General features: G+C 40.1%; 1 protein-coding gene across 50 annotated transcripts in view; it reads left to right on the top strand.

Moving 5' to 3' along the window:
- Positions 1 to 18021, top strand: part of CLIP1 (CAP-Gly domain containing linker protein 1) — a 114213-nt gene that overhangs the window by 43399 nt on the left and 52793 nt on the right. For 12 of the 50 annotated variants that reach the window (XM_070220317.1, XM_070220295.1, XM_070220311.1 and 9 more), the window contains 7 exons: positions 1033 to 1157; positions 3029 to 3251; positions 6926 to 7123; positions 7742 to 7845; positions 9979 to 10039; positions 11317 to 11349; positions 14390 to 14494. In XM_070220317.1, coding sequence (XP_070076418.1) covers positions 1033 to 1157; positions 3029 to 3251; positions 6926 to 7123; positions 7742 to 7845; positions 9979 to 10039; positions 11317 to 11349; positions 14390 to 14494 — 849 coding nt within the window. The remainder of the gene's footprint in view (positions 1 to 1032; positions 1158 to 3028; positions 3252 to 6925; positions 7124 to 7741; positions 7846 to 9978; positions 10040 to 11316; positions 11350 to 14389; positions 14495 to 18021) is intronic. The other 38 variants (XM_070220313.1, XM_070220303.1, XM_070220287.1 and 35 more) reach the window with 7 other exon arrangements.

The raw sequence follows: 18021 nt of genomic DNA, 5'->3' as shown, positions 1-18021 counted from the left end.
TGAAAAATGAGTCAGGTGCACATTGTGACTCATCTATACTGTGGAATACTAAACAGCCAGCAGTGACTGTGTCTGGGTGTTGAGAATACAGGTATTACCTTTATTTTTTGCTTGTAATGGTCTTAATTTCCTGCAGTGATCCACCTCTTTTAAAATTGGGGATGTAAAAAAACCAAAAGTAAGACAAAAGAAGCTTAGAAAAAAGTAAGAAAATCGAAGAGTATTCCAAAGAAGTAGAGTAGTAAGGAAAATGAGCAGTAGCAAATATGGTAGAGATTGTGAAGTTGCAGTAATTGAAATGCCGTGGCAGGAGGGCAGAGACTGAACTGGAACCTGTGGAAAGACTCAGACGCATCTGTGTGTTCTCATGTGCACGTGACAGAGAATGTGATGTAATGAGTATTTGAAATAGAAAAATTAAGGCAAAGGAAGGAATAATTAATAAATGCTGGTGGGATAATTGTGGACATAATTAATGTTTAGCTATTATTTAAACAATAGATGGGACAAAGAGTCAAACGTTTAAAAAGACTCACAGTTTTGAACAGTTCATGTAAAGTAAAATGTGATAATATGTATATGTTACTGCTTCCTTTACATGAGAGAATAAACACAGCAATTGTTACAGTGTAGGGACTACGGATGAATTTTGTGTTCCTTTAATGATGTAGGGGTTTTATTTTTGTGGCAGACATTTATTTTGAAGCAGGAAAATCCCTCTGGAGTATTTTTATAAAGTATTTTTCTAAGGAAGGGAATAATTAATTTGATGGACAGTCTTAATTACTCCATATTACATAGACTATTTCATTATTGGACTATATTAGGTATCAAATTACTCTGGTAATATAAGTCACCCAGGTAAAGTTTGCCTGTCTTTGGAGAGAAGTCTTCAGAGAGTTGAAGAGAAGGCGGAGAGAAGAGGTTCTGATAGAAGTGATGGAGCACAGTACTTAGTTCTTGGTTGCAGCAGCAAAGGATTAAGCTATGGAAATATGTTCATCTCGTCATTTGCACATTCTCTTCTTCCAGGTTGGTGGCACTAAGGCTGGTGTAGTCCGGTTTCTTGGGGAGACAGACTTTGCCAAGGGGGAATGGTGTGGTGTGGAATTAGACGAGCCTCTTGGGAAGAATGACGGGGCTGTGGCTGGAACCAGGTTTGTTTGGAATTGGAATCTTGTCTCCCTCTTGCATGTAAAGGTGCTCAGCACATCTCACCAATTGTGTGTAATAAAACGGAAGTGAGTGTTTTGAAGAGCTGCACTTCTATTTCCTAAGACGACTCTACTGATTGTTTTCCTCCACTAGAACTGGAGTTGTTCTTTTGACTGTCTCTTAGTAATATGTGTAACGCATCTGAGTAGATTCTGAATAGGCATTCAGTTTATTTAAGACTTTATTATTATTATTATTTTTAGAGCAGTTTTAGGTTCAAAGCAAAATTGAGAGGAAGGTTCAGAGAGTTCCTGTACACCCCCTGCCCCACACATGCACAGCTTCTCCCTTTTCAACATCCTGCACCTAATGGAACATTTGTTGCAACTGATGAACCTACATTGGCATATCATAATCAGCCAAAGTCCAAGTTCACACTTGGTGGTGTACATTCTGTGGGTTTTGATAAATGTATAATGAAATGTATCCACCATTATAGTATCATATATAGTATTCTCAATTTATTTTTCAAAATAGAAAGGAAATATGTCATCCTTTTGGCTCCTCTCCTTTTTGATAGCACTCAACCTCTGAATGAGTTTCTGGGTGTTGGGGGTCGGGGAGTGAAGAGAAGGAAGTTACCTTTGTTAGGCAAAGAACATAAAACATGTCTTCGTATCTGATGACAAGAATTCTGTCCTGTGGCAAGAGAACAGATAGCAGGCAGACCTCTTCCATTGTGAGGATAACCCCACTCTCACCTCCCAGAGATAAGATGGGTGGAAATTAAATGTACAAATGAATGCAAGAGAAATTTCCCACACTTTCTTTTCAAAATATTTTGAAGACTGGGCATAGGTACGGTATATGATGCATTATTAGTAGTATAAAGTGTTGTCATTAACATTTTACTTATAAAATGTATCCAGATTCAGGATAAAGAAGATGTGGTACATATATACAATGGAATACTACTCAGCTATAAAACAGAACAAAATCATTCCATTTGCAATAACATGGATGGACCTTGAGGGAATTATGTTAAGTGAAATAAGCCAGCGAGAGAAGGATAATCTGTGTATGACTCCACTCATATGAGGAATTTAAAATTATGGACTAAGAACAGTTTAGTGGATACCAGGGGAAAGGTGGGGTGGGGGGTGGGCACAAAGGGTGAAGTGGTGCCCCTGCAACACGAATGACAAACATTAATGTACAACTGAAATTTCACAAGATTGTAACCTATCATTAACTCAATTAAAAAAAAAAAGAGTATCCAAATTCATTGTAAGCATATGGGCTTTATCTACCCAATACAATGATAATGCCTTGAGGAGATAAAACCTCTTGGTGCTGCAACAGTTATGAAGCCGTCCTTCTTGATATTAAGACATTGTAATTCTCTAGAGTCGTATGGTCTCCAGTGTCAGTCTGAGAACTGACTGTACTGGTTGAGATTTCTCCACCTTTACTTTAGTGAATCTGCCAGAGTTAGGTGCTTGTTTGATTTCTTTTTCCCTTTGTTTGGCATGGTTTTATGAAGTGGGATCACTATATTACTAAGGTCTCCTTTATGTATGTTTATCAGATGGTAGAAATATTTATTCCTTTTGCATAGAACCTTAGTAACAGATGAATAATTCCATCTCTCTCTATCATTGTTATTTATTAGCATGTTTTCTAAAACATTATTGAGGTTACTTATCAGCCTAGATACACGTAAATGCTTCACACTGGGTATCACCCCAGCTTATTGGTAGAATTCACAGTAAACCAGTCATGAGTTAGGAGTTAGGAGAGCATTTTAGTTGTAATTGTGATTTCTTGTAATTAAGTTGTTTTTTGTTACTGTTCTTATTGTTGTTCTCTAAAGGTATTTTCAGTGTCAACCCAAATATGGCTTGTTTGCTCCTGTCCACAAAGTGACCAAGATTGGCTTCCCTTCCACTACACCAGCCAAAGCCAAGGCCGCTGCCGTGAGGCGAGTGATGGCAACCACGCCTGCCAGCCTGAAGCGCAGCCCGTCCGCCTCCTCTCTCAGCTCCGTGAGCTCGGTGGCCTCCTCCGTGAGCAGCAAGCCCAGCCGGACAGGATTAGTAAGCCTCCCTGTTCTTACTGCGTGATCACTGCGGCTGTCAGGGCACCTGCTTTGCTTTAGGAAATATTGAGTCTCTCCTTGCCCTTGTTCTAAATGTGGGTTGTAGCCTGTGAAAGTCGTTACAAGTTTCACAAGATAAAACTCCAGCAAGAATACAAGTTTTGAAATAAAGAGTTTTTAACAGCCCTTTTTAGATTCTTAAGGCTTTAAGTTGTACCAGTTCTTGGTGAGTCCGTAGTAACTACTGTTTTTTCATCTAACATATGGGATGATGTCTTTTCTCTGAAATTATTTTGAGCACAAGGATGACAGGAAGATTGGAGGGATCCTTTTCCTCAAGGATGTAGGTCTCTTTATCTTTGACTTCAGACAATTTTAGGAACTAGAGTATTTTGAGAAAAGCCGTGTTCTCAGAATTCTAGTATTACGTGAATACAGTCTAATCCAATGAAAGCAGTTAATGTGTGGAGTGTTCCTGACTTGGGCCAGAGGACACAGAGCGGAACTTATAGAACTTGAAAGGATGCTAGGAAAAGCCGTGTTTTGTTTTGTCTCCTCTCTTCATCTCATCCTCCCGCTCCCTCTTCCTCTTTCTCTGCTCTCATTTAGATCAGTAAAAATAGAATCACCAGGATTAAAATAAAATAGGCAATGCCTCATTCTGTGTGTTAATGTGGTGTTTTATTAGAGTCAAGGCAATGACTTTTTGGCTAATAAATAAGTTATCATCTCCTGCCTTTAAGTTTATTTACTTGAAGTGAGGCAAATACCATTTAAATTTGAAATGAGAGCATAAGATTGTACTCCAAACTGAACTGGAGATCTCTGCGTTATGATGGTGAACTGCAGACAAGAGTTAGAACGTTAAGTGGCATGATGGGAGTGAGGCTGCTGGCCCTTGGTCTTGTTTTGCCTTCTCTTCCGTGATCGTGGGGCAGGAATGTCAGGGGAATCTCTCCTCAGAGTGGGGGTGGTGCTCCTCTGCCAGCCAGCTGGTCTTTCTTCCTCTTAAGTTCAGGTAAAATAAATACCTGCTTGAACTTCTTCATTTTGTGTGTGAAAATAAAGTCTGCATCTTCAACAGAAAAATGGCAAATGAACTTTTATGAGAAAAGCTTGACAAGAAGAGTGAAATGGAGGTAAAGAACCCCCTCCGTTTGAACAAAGCCTGGTTCAGAGTGGGCCGGCAAACTCTGATATGGGCATCGTCTCCTTCGCTAATCCTGGACAATTTCACAAAGTGTCTGCTCTGGATTGGGAATTCTTTCTTGAGTAGTTTATATTACATTTTAATTATGAGTGTCCATTTCTTTGGAAAATAACCAATCTCTCCCTGCTCTCCCCAATGTCTTCTCTTACTTTTCAGACCAGTTCTGCTTCCCCTTAGCTCACCCCATTCAGTGAAGAAAACTGACAAAAGAGAATGTCTCTTTGCCTTGTAGAACAGCTTACTTTTGAATATCTTTACATACGGTGGCTATTGTTTCTAATTCAAAAATCACCATAAAAGAATATGCCAAGAATATAGAATAATTGAAAGTGTGACTTCCTGGAAACATATGTCAGCAATATAATCCCATTCATGTATACAAAAAAGTCTAAAGATTATTTAATGCAAAATGATCTTCTCAAAGTATTGAGCACCAAGGTGCCCAAACTTTCTGGTTTCATAGCACTTTTAGTGTCTCAGTTATTTTTTCATGGTGCCCCAGGCCAAAAGAATAGCTAACAGTTTTGTTTATTAAGTAATTAGGCCCAAACAATTAATACTTCTGTCCTAACAATTCAGTAGCTGGTTGAAAAAAAATGATACCCATTAATTGAGAGAATATTTTTTTATTCATTCTTGACCATAATCACTTACTATTAGATTGTATGCTCCTCTTGGGCGCTGCACAGCTTGTCAAACGTTGGAATCTTACTGAACACAGCTACCCTCATTTCCTATGCTGCTTTTGATTTTTGCACAGTACTGGCTTTTTGTCATGACGGTAGCCAGAACCTAGCTTTGGAAAGACATGATGTTATCGAAAGGAATGTAGTACAGTCTAAGGTTGAATTGCCTCAAACGAGTAGTTGTGTGGTGTCCACCAGGCGTTGCTGTGTTTCCCTTGAAATTTTAAAATATGCCACAGTGCCCTGTGTGTTTGCTGCAGTGCCCTGGGGTGTCTCTGCTCAGGGTTTGGGAACCTCAGATTTAGTGTCTTCAGGAAGAAACGTTAGTATGAGAAAGTATAATTTAACCATATGATGAAATTGGGAAGTCAAGGTCAGGTGGTTAAAAGAGAAAACAGGAATCCTCCCTCATATGTTTAAATAATTCAAGAAAGTTCGCTAAATAGAAACAGCAAAGGACCGTTGGGTTTGATTGGATTCCTTTACTCTTGTAGTTATCAGGTTGCCTCACTATTAACTGATAACAGATCCTTACTCACTCTGCATCCTGAACGAGGGCTCAGGTAGACTGATGAAGAGAAGAGCATTCAGGCGGCAAATGTGGCTTTGACTGCAGAAGATGAAATCGAGGCTGCTTGATCTAGAGCCAGCCATCGCTAAGGATATGGCCTTGGACAACAGCTTACCAAGGGAGGAGGCCTTTTCTTGACTACCTCCCAGCCTCTGGAGCCTAGCTTGGAAGAATATTATTCAACTTGCCCAAATTACCTGTTAACATTTAATAAGAGGTTCTTTTCTCTCTGTTTTTACGTGACGATTATCCTCAAGATGGAAGAATTGGGTACATGAAACAGCAAAGATTAACAGATGACACAACTGAAGCTTCTTTCTGCTTTCCCCAAGCTGTCTTTCTCTCCCTGCTTCTCATTTTCCTCCTGCCTTCTCCAATCCCCTTATCTTCTCCCTCTGCCCCTCCTCTACTTCTCTTTTTCCACAGATCTCTCTTCCTGCTCTTTTTTCTCCCTCCTGTGTCCTTTTCCTTCCTCTCTCTTGTGTGTGTACTTGCCCATGCATGCACACTCACCCACTCACACACACTTTTGAAGGCAGATGGAGTTTTCCTCTTAATCTTATCTTTATAAATCTCTCTGGTGATGGGGATTCATGTCTTCAAGGCTGGATTCATGAGTGAGATCTCCTCTGCCTTCATTTTGAAAGAAAAATGAAGAAAATAAATCCTGACGAAGATTCAACTGTTTAATCAATTGAAGGAAGGTTTGTGACTCAAGGGGTGACTTCTTGGTTATTTAGTGGTATTTAGAAGCTTAAGAAGTTGAAAAAAGTCTCAGCCTCAAGCCTAAGGATCAAAAGATTGGCCAAAATGTCATAACAAGAAGATAGCTGTTAATGACGTTCAGGCCGAAGTGGAGTTTAGAGAAACTTGTTAAATGGGTTCTGTGGAATTTTTCAAGATTCTTACAAGGCCCTGTCAACTGAGTTCAGGGTACATTTGATTTGAGCCACTTATTTCCTTCTAAACATCTTCCTGATTGTTCCGTGAACTCTTTACATTGATGTGTTCTTTGTGAAATTTACAAGCAGGAGGCACATGCTGTCTTGTTTTCTTGATGAACAACCTTTTCTAATAATTGGCAAGCCTGCGAGTCAGGGCAGCACTTTTGCTTTGCTGAGGAGACGCCTGCCATGCATGCATCGCACCCTCCTTGCATCCCTGATAGCATCATCATCCTTCACTTCTTTAACTTTCCTTTGCAGTTGACTGAAACCTCCTCCCGTTACGCCAGGAAGATCTCCGGCACCACTGCCCTCCAGGAGGCCTTGAAGGAGAAGCAGCAGCACATTGAGCAGCTGCTGGCTGAACGGGATCTAGAGAGGGCGGAGGTGGCCAAGGCCACGAGCCACGTGGGGGAAATAGAGCAGGAGCTAGCTCTGGCCCGGGACGGACACGACCAGGTGAAGTCTGGCGCTGACCTTGTTGCGGAGATGGTGACGGGTTCTAAGCTGATGTTGTTGCGGAGATGGTGATGGTTTCTAAATTGAGGGAGGAGGCCGAATGGCGTACCTGGTGCTTGGAGCTGGGGAGCTAGTTTTGAGAGTACTAGAAATAAGTATAAATGTCTCTGCCGGGCTGTTTGAAAGCTGTGACCAGGGGTGCCAGTTTGCATTGTCATAAAGATGAAGTTTTGTTCTTCTTGAGTCTACCTTGCGTTTTGGTCTTTCTGTCCGGGTCTTTTGGCCTGTGTTAGGAGAGCTTGTTTGCTAGGACTTTACCAGTGATTAAAACTCCTGTTTTATAGATTATCCTTTGTATGAGTTTCAGCTTCAAAAAAGATGACAGTTGTTTTAATATTGCCCTCTATCACTTTAATGGCATGATTTTTCATCATCTAGCTTCCAGGAATGCTGCTGAGAATAACCTATTAAAGATCATAGAAAGCATTTTAACGTGAAACGGTTTTAGGTTAATGTCAACCCATAATGGTACCACTTAGCCATAGCTCTTTGGAGACATCCTTGGGCCTGTATCTGGGTCAGAAAGAGGCTACTCACTGACGTCCTTGCCTTCCCCAGCATGTCCTAGAATTGGAGGCCAAGATGGACCAGCTACGAACAATGGTGGAAGCTGCTGACAGGGAGAAAGTGGAGCTTCTCAACCAACTTGAAGAGGAGAAAAGGTGATCTCAGACTGTTCCCTGGGGCAAGCGTGGCCTTTTCCTTTTAACTGACCTTCGGAAAAACTTGTACCATTAACAGCCTTACTGGGTCAGCCTTCAGAAGCAAAGGAAGGACTGTGTCTTCAGCAGGGCTTGATCTCTTCATATCGTGTGAGGAGGGTTCACTTTGATTTGACTTTTTTCGAGAACTTTGGAATCATCTAAACATGACCTGATTAATTTAACAAATATTTATTAAACCCCTACTGTGTGCAAGCATCCTCTTGAAGATAGCCTTAGTCAGGGTTGTGGAGTTAATTCAAACCCAGCTTCCACCTGGAGCCATTCCTGGTGAGAGGATATTCAAGGTCCAAGTTACCCAGTGTTTACAAAACCCCTTCCCTGTATCTAATGAAATTGTATGATGCTGGTGGGTGATATAAGGTCCCTGTCCTTGAGAAACTCCTACCTTATTAGGAAAACAAAACTCTCATGTGAAGCAATTAGAGGATTATCCAGGTCAGGATGAAATCAAGTGCTAAATTGTGTGAGACAGAGAAAGCAAGTTTGGCTCTTATAAAAGGTTTTTTGAGGCTGTGGATAAACAAGATCTCTGAAAAAGGTGTCTGCAGGGAACCCATCTGAACATCTCCGGGTTAGAGACATCTGTCCTCGGTTGCATTTTGTTCCGTTTTCTGACATGTCGGGTAGTGACTTAACTCAGTAGTAACTGGTATAACTGTGCTCGGGAGGGTCATGAGCGCTGCTCTGGTGAGGGGATCCGGGGAAGGTGTGACACAGTCTTTTAACAAGGAAATTGCCTTTTTACTGGAGAGAGAAGTGCCATACATAGGAAATTCTCCTTGCATCCTAAATATGGCTACAAGTAAACGAGAGACAGTGGCAGACCCTCCTAGGCCCTTCTGAATGCCAAGGCACCAGTACCATTGGCTTCTGTTCTGAAAATGGCTCTTGCTCTGCTGATTGCTGGGCAATAGAAATGTCCCTCCAGCTCTGCAATAATCATGGGGGCTTACACCTGTGATTATATTTCTGATTTAACTGAGGAGAATTTTTTTGTTCCTAATTTTGCTAGAAATGCTAGTGAGTTTGAAAGATTTTTGGTTTTTACATATAGGTTATGAACTTTGTCCCCCCCTTTCTTCCTTCTCCTATACCCACTTTTTTTTTTTTTGAGGAAGATTAGCCCTGAGCTAACATCTGCCGCCAATCCTCCTCTTTTTGCTGAGGAAGACTGGCGCTGAGCTAACATCCGTGCCCATCTTCCTCTACTTTATACATGGGAATGCCTACCACAACATGCTGTGCCAAGTGGTGCCGTGTCCGCACCCGCGATCCGAACCGGTGAACCCCGGGCTGCCGAAGCGGAATGTGCGCACTTAACTACTGCACCACTGGCCCAGCCCCTACACCCACTTTTGTACAGATTCATAACATGGATGTTACCCAGATTTTGTAAATCTTCAGAATATCATATTTCTTTGACTTTGGGATGGCTTTGATTGAAACCCACACCCAATATCAGATATTTTAAAATGTGAAAAAATGTGCATTTTAGAATCAAAGAAATTGGATCCTCGATTGCTCCTCCTCCAAATTGTTCACAACGTTACTCTCTCAGTCTTGGAACAGGTCCTAGTACTGTCCTGGGGATCCCTGCTTGGTGTGGGCAGTCTGCTAACCTCACGCGAGAATACCTGATGGAGGGTGGTATGAAGAGAGATGTGTTGTTTGTGCCACTACCCCCTATGTTCTGTTAATGGAAAGAAGAAATTATAGATTTGCTTCTCAAACCTATTTCTTTGGTAATCAGACCTTTTCCCTTTGGGCTGATCTTGTCTTGATTAGATCCATTCTGGTGGTTGTGACCAAGGGAACCAATTGATTTTTCTCAACTCTCATTACCTCCCGCCTTCTGGCATCGGTACCTGGACAGAACTTTGGAGTTTCCTGAGTAGAGCTCTTAGATTTATAAACCAGAGGCCTAAAGATGCATTTCTTTATTTTCTATGTCTCTAAGGCATTTCTTTCCACCATTATCTGCTAAATTCACCAGGGTATTGATTATAGATTTTTGTGTTATTTTTTGGTAAGGCAGACTTTTAAGTGCTTTGTTTCGATTTTGTTCCACAGGAAGGTTGAGGACCTTCAGTTCCGGGTTGAGGAGGAATCAATCACTAAAGGCGATCTTGAGGTAAAACCCCTCCGGCTCTTCTAAAGCTTTTCTGGGTACCGCTGTTCAGAACTGTGAATGAAAGCACTGCGCCAGCTGACACGCGTGGCCAGAGCAGGCAGCAGAGGCAAGCGCAGGAACCCCAGTCTCTCGCCGGGCGGGGTCTGGGTGTGGCTTACGGCTGAGGTCCTGGAGCCCGTCCTTGAGCCTGTGGCTGTGCTGTCCAACTCCTGTGGCCGAGTAAAAGTTTCACTCTTTTCTCGTGCTTCAAAATTCCAAACCGTAAATTGGAGTTAATCTTAAGTCATAAATCTGGCAGTGTGTCCTAAGTGAGACTGTGTTTCTTTGATGACCAGAAATGGCATTTTAAAGAGCATTTTTTGTTTCATTGTAATAGTCCAAAACAAAGCTTTTTGCTTTACCTCAGCTTTGCTTTTCAGTTGAGCTGGAAGAATTCTTCATAACCCTATAAAAGGAGTGAATATATGTTCTAGTAGTCGGTTTTCTCCAAGTAATCATCAGAGCAAAAATCAGGAGCAGTTTGTATTTCAACAACTTCTACTTCCACAGCATGTTTTAAATTCATAGAAGTTTTCCTTTAGCATCAGGTTCTCATTTTTTAACAGTTATTCATATAGTTTTTGAATTAAACACCAGGATTAAATGGTTTTGATGCTTTTTAAGACACTGCTAGATATATGACATGTAAATTATTAACTTTTCCAAATTTTGCTGATTTTTGGTTCTTTAATCTGTAATATTTTAGTGAAAATTGCATTTGTCTGTGAAGTTCTCAGAACATACTTTTTCACTACTGTTACAATCTTAGAGGCTATTGACTGCCCACACCATTCTTAAATTTCAGGGACCCTTCCAAATAGAAACTCTTGATTTCTTTGCAAATAAATATATCTTTACAGTCAACAAAAAATAATAAGGGAAACATTTTCTGAAGTTCTAGTTTTATAAGGCCCAGAATTTAATGGATTATTAATAATTTAATAGATATCCTCTTCATTCATTTCATATATAGTCACATTCCTTTAGTTGACTTTTATGTTGTTCTCATCCATTTAAAAACACTTCAAAGTTTCATACCATCATCTGGTTCGTATGAAATACAGCCTATGGTGTTTTGGGGAGGGCAGGTTAAATTATTTACCGCAGCGCTAGGCTAGTATAATCTGTCTGGTAAACTTACTTGAAATTAATCAAAGTTATTTTGAAACCCTAACACATATTGAAACTTTAAATATCTCTTTTGTTGTTGCTTAATTTTTTTATTTTTTTACTGATAGCAAAAGAGCCAGATATCTGAAGATCCTGAGAATGTAAGAGGGCACTTAACTGTGTGGATATTTCCCTTGTTAACACAGATTGATTACAGATTAAAATGCTTATTGATATACTCAAACACTAACTGCATAATCTGACCTTGAGACTTCGACCTTAATATTGCTGTGCATGTGGCTTTCAAAGCAGTTACATTTGTATCCTGAAGAAATTGTATGTAATGACTGAGCTCTATAAATCCGTTTGTTTAACACATAGACAAATGTTTGCTTTATAAAAAATTTTGCCATAAAAGAAAAAAAAGAATTTTATCTGGGGGCCTGACTGCCTTTACTTAATTCATAATATCTTCTGATTTTAAGAGAATTATTCCAAAAGAGACGATAGCTGACAAGCGTAAAACATATTAGATGAAGGAATTACAGAAATTCTGGGGGAAAGTTTCTAATTTTATTCCTGCGAGAGTGAAAGGGGTTTGAGAGTCCCAGACTGATTGCCTTTTGTGTGCGCTCCCCCTGCTGGCTGATGCCTGCCAGTGCAGCTGACAAGAAATTCAAACTTCCATTGTTGCTGCAGTATTTTCCTTACTTTGTGAGCCTAGAGGCAAGCATTCTTCAGTGACGGCTCTGTTTTAAATTTATTATTATTGAAGTGATATTTTTCTAGCAGCAGTGCTCCTGGGCAGGTGGGTGTTTTTCTTTCTTCCTTCCCTCTGATTACAACCAAACACCCAATTCAGATCTTACCAAAGTGGCCTCGAGAGCCTGTCTTCTCCGTGCACCCTGCCAGCAGGGATGCCAATTGAAAGGCCCTAAAAAATCTTACTTTGACTTACCATCACAAGAGAACAAAGTTTAAACAGAGAACTTTTCTTCTTACCACCTCCTGGCAGCTAAACTAGCCAACTCAAGACAAGTTTTACAAGTCTCCGTTCTGAAGGTTTCCTTTTTGTGAAGCTACTTCAGTGCTCTGGGTCTCCTCTCTCCTTCCCACACAGGCTCCGCTGCTTCCGGTGTCAGTCTGCATGGGGTCTCCCTCCACCTTCACCTCTCTCCTGTGCTTCTCCAGAGCCTTTGCTTTTCCTCTCAGTGCCCTGTCCCAGGACTTTCCTCTTGGGATGCTCTGCCTTATTTAAGAAAGGAATAATGTAGAAGGAGGGTTGTCCGTTCCATGTAACATTTTTAGTCTATACTGTGGCATGGAAGTGGGTCACTGTTCCCTGGCTCATTATCAATTGCTTACTCTGTGGGGTCCCAGATCATCTGTATGCATACCACCAGAATGAGGTGTCGCTGCAGGCATCTGGAAGATCTCGGAATAGGGAGAAGATCACGTTCAATGGGTATTTGCTTTTTATCTAAAAGTAGTGACCTTTCATTCAGAGGACACTGAACTCAGTGTCAAGAGGTGAAGAAAGGTTCTGTTGCCTTCGCTTTTTCCTGTTAGTTTTGGACTTCAGTTTTTGAGGCTGTGACCCCAATTATGTAGATCTGGATTAGATTCTTGTAAAAGCAGGGAAGTTGAACAACTTCTGTCTAAGGCACATAGGGACCAAGGGGACTATCCAGACAATTCGGTTTTGAATTTTATTTCATTATTTTTGTTGAGTGTAAAGAGCTGAAGCAGGTGAGAATTTTTAAAAAATTTTTTGTTCACCTTTTAAATATTCCATAATGGTTTATACCTGGTTCGCAAGCAAAGTGACCTCTTGACTGCATTGAAATCCCCAGGGTACCACTGGAGTGAGTAAAGATGTTTATAATGTAAAACATTCCATCTTCTACTTAAACTTTGCATGACTTTATTAGAGTTTATTGTCATTTTCTCATTGCCCATAATTGTTCAGACTAAGAGATTTGACCAGTTAGAACCATAAAATATTTAAATTAATACAAATATCTAGAACTGCTGCGAGGAGCTCTGTCAGTAGGTTTTTCAGTTGATTATGCTGATAGCCCTTGGGTAGGAGAGGTGAGTGGGGAAAGAAGTACATTCAGACTGATATCTAGACTATTTCAAATTGATGAAGATTTTGCTGCACTTAAACCTGTTAGAGATTGCTTTCTGTGTTCTCCATCAGGTTACATCTGAGTAAGTGTTGATGGGGAATCTCACTTTAGGATCCTACCCGCAATTTTTGCATAGAGTTCAAACTCATGTCTTTGTGTCGAGTCACTATTTCTTACCTCTGGGCTGATAAGACCTACTTCATCTCAGGATCAAGATAATGATGAGCCCTCACCAGTTCTAGATGAACTTTTATCCTGCTCTAAGTCTCAGAGATGGAGGCTGTGGAGCATCATTATTACTGAATTTTCTCTTTGTAAATTTGATTCCCCCTCTTTTTTTTTTTCTGGTGACAAATAGTCTTTGGAAAATCCACTATTGGAAGGAAATTAGAGCTTTAGTGTCTCCTCGCCTGTCAGATGTGAGAATGTTGCCAAGAATCTCAGTTTCTTCTTGCTTATCTCAGCAAAGGCCACTGGTGTGATTTCCTTAGCTCTCATTTCTAGATTCCCTTCATTAGGTTTAATGCTTGACCATTTTCACATCAAATTGTGTGCCAAAGTGCAATTCATTGAGCACTTACAAGATTTACGAGGTTATCTTTTCCATATTTAGATGATAGTGATGATCATTTTGAGGGTCAATCTCCTTTTTAAAGTCACTGAGTCAGTTACATACACATTAATGTGAAATAGCTGTTGTCGGGAGGAGGGAAAATAATAGTTTAGAGTAATATTAACTATTCTAATTTGTGCCGATAAACTCCACTTATCAATATACTTATATTTGGCTGCATGCACCTGACACTTTACATCTTGCCTCATATGTTTTTCATTTTTTCATTCTCATCAGACTGGCTCATGTCTCTGCCCACTTCATCCTTCTGTAGTATTCATCCTCACCCCCAACCTCCTCATCTCAGTTCCATCCTCTTCCCTTCTCCATTACCCTTTTTGTTCATCCTTTGGCAGAAGGTACTGGTGGCTCAGCCTGCATGCCGCTCTCTCTCCTCTTGTGCTGGCATGTCATGGTGGCACTGTTGTGTCTTTTCCTCTTCCTTTTTACTAACAGACGCAGACCAAACTGGAGCATGCCCGCATTAAGGAGCTTGAACAGAGCCTGCTCTTTGAAAAGACCAAAGCTGACAAACTCCAGAGGGAGTTAGAAGACACTAGGGTAATGGTTTTCACTATTTCATGAAGCAGACCCTTGTATGTGAGTGGTGGACACCACCGGTGACATGCTGTGCACTTGGCCTAAGCCTTGACCCAGTGGTTCAACCTGAGTTAGGTCTTAGTACTGTTCAGGTGTTCATGAGCTTACACTGATGAGTAGGCACAGGTGTTTTATATCAACTCTTGTCAAAGGTAAAGATTTATTCCTTTGGTGAACTCAGCCAAAATCAAGATCAGAAACTTTATAACCATATAGACTGCACGGACATCCACAACTGCATTTGAGAGTCTTTGTATTAATCCATTTTGAAATATCTTTCTCCATTTGCCACAAGCAGTCAATTGTCCTCTTGTTCTCATATTCCTAGTTACTGGGTTTTCTAAATAATTTTTTATTATTGTTGTTTTCCTGCCTTCTTCCCTGGCCTCTTGGGGGAAGGAATTGAAACATTGGCTCTTTTTAATGAGAGTTAAGGACTTTCACCCTAGGTATCTTTTTTTTCTTGATACCTGATCGCTCTTTGCATTTCCCTCCTTTCTGTCACCCACTAGGTTAAAATCTTGGTGGTCAGGAGGGAAAAGTATGTTGGGAACAGAATGGCTTCTCACAAGCTCCAGCTCACTGTGTTTGGCCCTCAGAGCCACTGCATAGTCATGTTTTCACTTATTTATATATGAAAGCACCTATATAGTGCTTGCGCCCTGCCAGGCACTGTTGTAAGCACTTGACAAGTACTAACTTACTCAGTCTCACCCGGCAGGAGGGAGGTGGTAGTATTGTCCCCATTTTACAGGTGAGGACGCTGAGGCACAAAGAGGTTAAATAATTTGCCCAGGGTCACACAGCTAATAGTAATAGTGGAGCCAGGATTTGTGTCTAGGTCATTTGGCCCCGGAGTCTGTGCCGTTAACCACCACAGGATGGCATCTATTTTGGAAGCAGTTTTGTGCTGAAAGATTTAAGAAACAATCTGAGTCGTTTACACATAAGGAAACATATATGCGTATATACCTTTTAAATCATGAATTTGACTATCAGTGGCTAAATTGACCAGATCTTTAACTTTAAAATTTCAAAAATTACTGTCTGTGATCAAATTTGATATCTTGATTTTTTCTTTTGAATTATTAGTATTTCTAGTAATTTCTCTTGAGAAATCATTGACTGATCTAAAAATCTAGATAATTTTTCTTCTCTAAATCATAAGTTTTTATTTTTTAAGAAGAAAGAAAATGTTCTCACTTGGCCTCAAAGCTAAAGATATCTCCTGTGTATTTGGTAAGGAAAAAACCTCGTAGTTTGGTGCTGTTTCTTTGTTACCTGAGAGCCAGACTTGATCTGGGAAATATAAGGGACTAATAATAAGATTGAGCTCCTTTAGTGTGATTGGCTGTTGAGGTAAGGATATTTTTTTTACTTCTGAACTCCTCTCCTATACAGCTTTGTTAGCAAACAACTTGGATGCTTTTTGAATTTTTATTTATTTATTTATTTTTGCTATGGATAAGAAGGTATCCATTCACAACATGGTTTATTCCAGTATTTCAGATTCAAGCTGTTATCTTTCAATAACAAGCTGTGTCTTCTGTTGAGCCTCACTCTTGGTTTGCCAAGTGTGAAACTAACTAGTGACCCATATAAGTTTCCTATCACCTACATTCCTTTTTAGGAAGCACTTTAGAATTTCTCTAAGCCAGTAAGTCCGGTTTATAAACAGTGTGCTTGGTGCTGTAGAGATATGAGCAAGAATAAGAAATGATACCTGAATTTTATGGCCTCAAACTGCTGGGAGAGGCAGACACATAGAAAGTTTCAGCTAAGAACAGACTTTGAGAAATAAAATAAAAAATAGAAGTGCTGTGAAAATGCTATGTAAAGTATAATCACACTGTTTATTATTTTTACTTATTTTTTGCTTGGCATTTTCTCAATTTGACTGTTGTGACTAAGAATTATTACCCTATTGGATTTAATTTACTTATGTTATAGACCTGGTAGCAATAGGGTTTGTTAATGTTTTGTACCTTATTATTATTTTTTTTTGAGGAAGATTAGCCCTGAGCTAGCATACACTGCCAATCCTCTTTTTAAGATTGGCCCTGAGCTAACATCTGTGCCCATCCTCCTCTATTTTTTTGTATGGGGGACATCTGCCACAGCATGGCTCGATAAGCAATGCATAGGTCTGTGCCTGGGATCCAAACCAGCAAACCCCTGGGCTGCCAAAGTGGAGTGCTAAATTTAACCGCTACACCACTGGGCCGGCCCCTGTACCTTATTTTTTGGTAACAAACTCTTGGACTCCCTCAGTCCCTAGGAAAAGTATGTAAATGAATTAACTTCCGTAACCTGAAGCACCTGTAACTCTGAAATACAACAGTTATAGTTGGTTCTGAACTGTTCACTGACTTGATTATGCCATGCTGGAGAACCAAGTGCTTTCTTTATCTCTTCTCTTGTGGACAATTTAGTCTTTATCCGTATCACAGCCTGAGGTGGGCCGAGGAAATGAAGGAAACACACATCCGTTACTTTCTGTCCCAATAAAGGCAGTGTGGGAGAGGAGTCTTCAGTTTAGAGGAGTTATGATCCTTGGAATTTGGGACTCACTGGTGTTTTCAAATCATTCATGTTACCTTCTATTTCCCAGGTTAGTCAAATAATTAATTTTTATGCCTGAAGCTACCATTTCCTATGTTTTATGTACTAACCTAACTGCCTAATAGGTAGCAGAAGGAAACAATTTCCTAAGAATAAAAGGACACAGGTTAAGAAAGTGCTTTTCCTTGTGCTGGGGTATTTATGTAAAAAAGCAGATTCCTGGGTAGTATTCCAGAGCGCAAATAGAATCCAAATATGTGGGAGTAATTGGGAACCTGCATTTTAGACATCCATCCCCGGTGATTCCTGTGTTCACTAAAGTCTGAGAACCACTGGGTTAGGGGAACAAGATGTGTATATCAGAATGCTGATAGAATCATAAAACCTAAAAGGGAGACTCCATGTAAGATTCTTATATGTAATGGCAGGTAAGTAATCATTCTTATTTTTTCATGTTAGAAAAGGTTAGTGAATTAATTATTATCCAGTTGAGGGTTTTATTCTACAGTTGGTGTGATTTTCATTGAAACATTTGATAGGTAATTTTATACCTTTCATACTAGTGCTATCCAATAGAAGTATAATATGAGCCACATTTGTATATAATTGAAAATTTTCTGGTACTCATATTAACATACTTTTTTAATAGTTAAAAAGAAACAGATGAGGGACCAGCCCCATGGTGTAGTGGTAAGGTTTGGCATACTCCACTTTGGTGGCCCGGGTTCATGGGTTCGGATCCTGGGTGCAGACCTGTACCACTTGTCAGCCATGCTGAGGTGGCGACCCACATATGAAATGGAGGAATATTGGCACAGATGTTAGCTCAGGGCTAATTTTCCTCAGGAAAAAAATATTTTCTTTTAAATTTAAAAGAAACAGATGAAATTAATAATGTATTATATTTAAATCAATGTGTTCAAAAT

This window comes from Equus caballus, chromosome 8 (genome assembly GCF_041296265.1).
Source record: "Equus caballus isolate H_3958 breed thoroughbred chromosome 8, TB-T2T, whole genome shotgun sequence".
Taxonomy (NCBI): Eukaryota; Metazoa; Chordata; class Mammalia; order Perissodactyla; family Equidae; genus Equus; species Equus caballus.
This window is presented reverse-complemented; position numbering and strand designations above follow the sequence as displayed.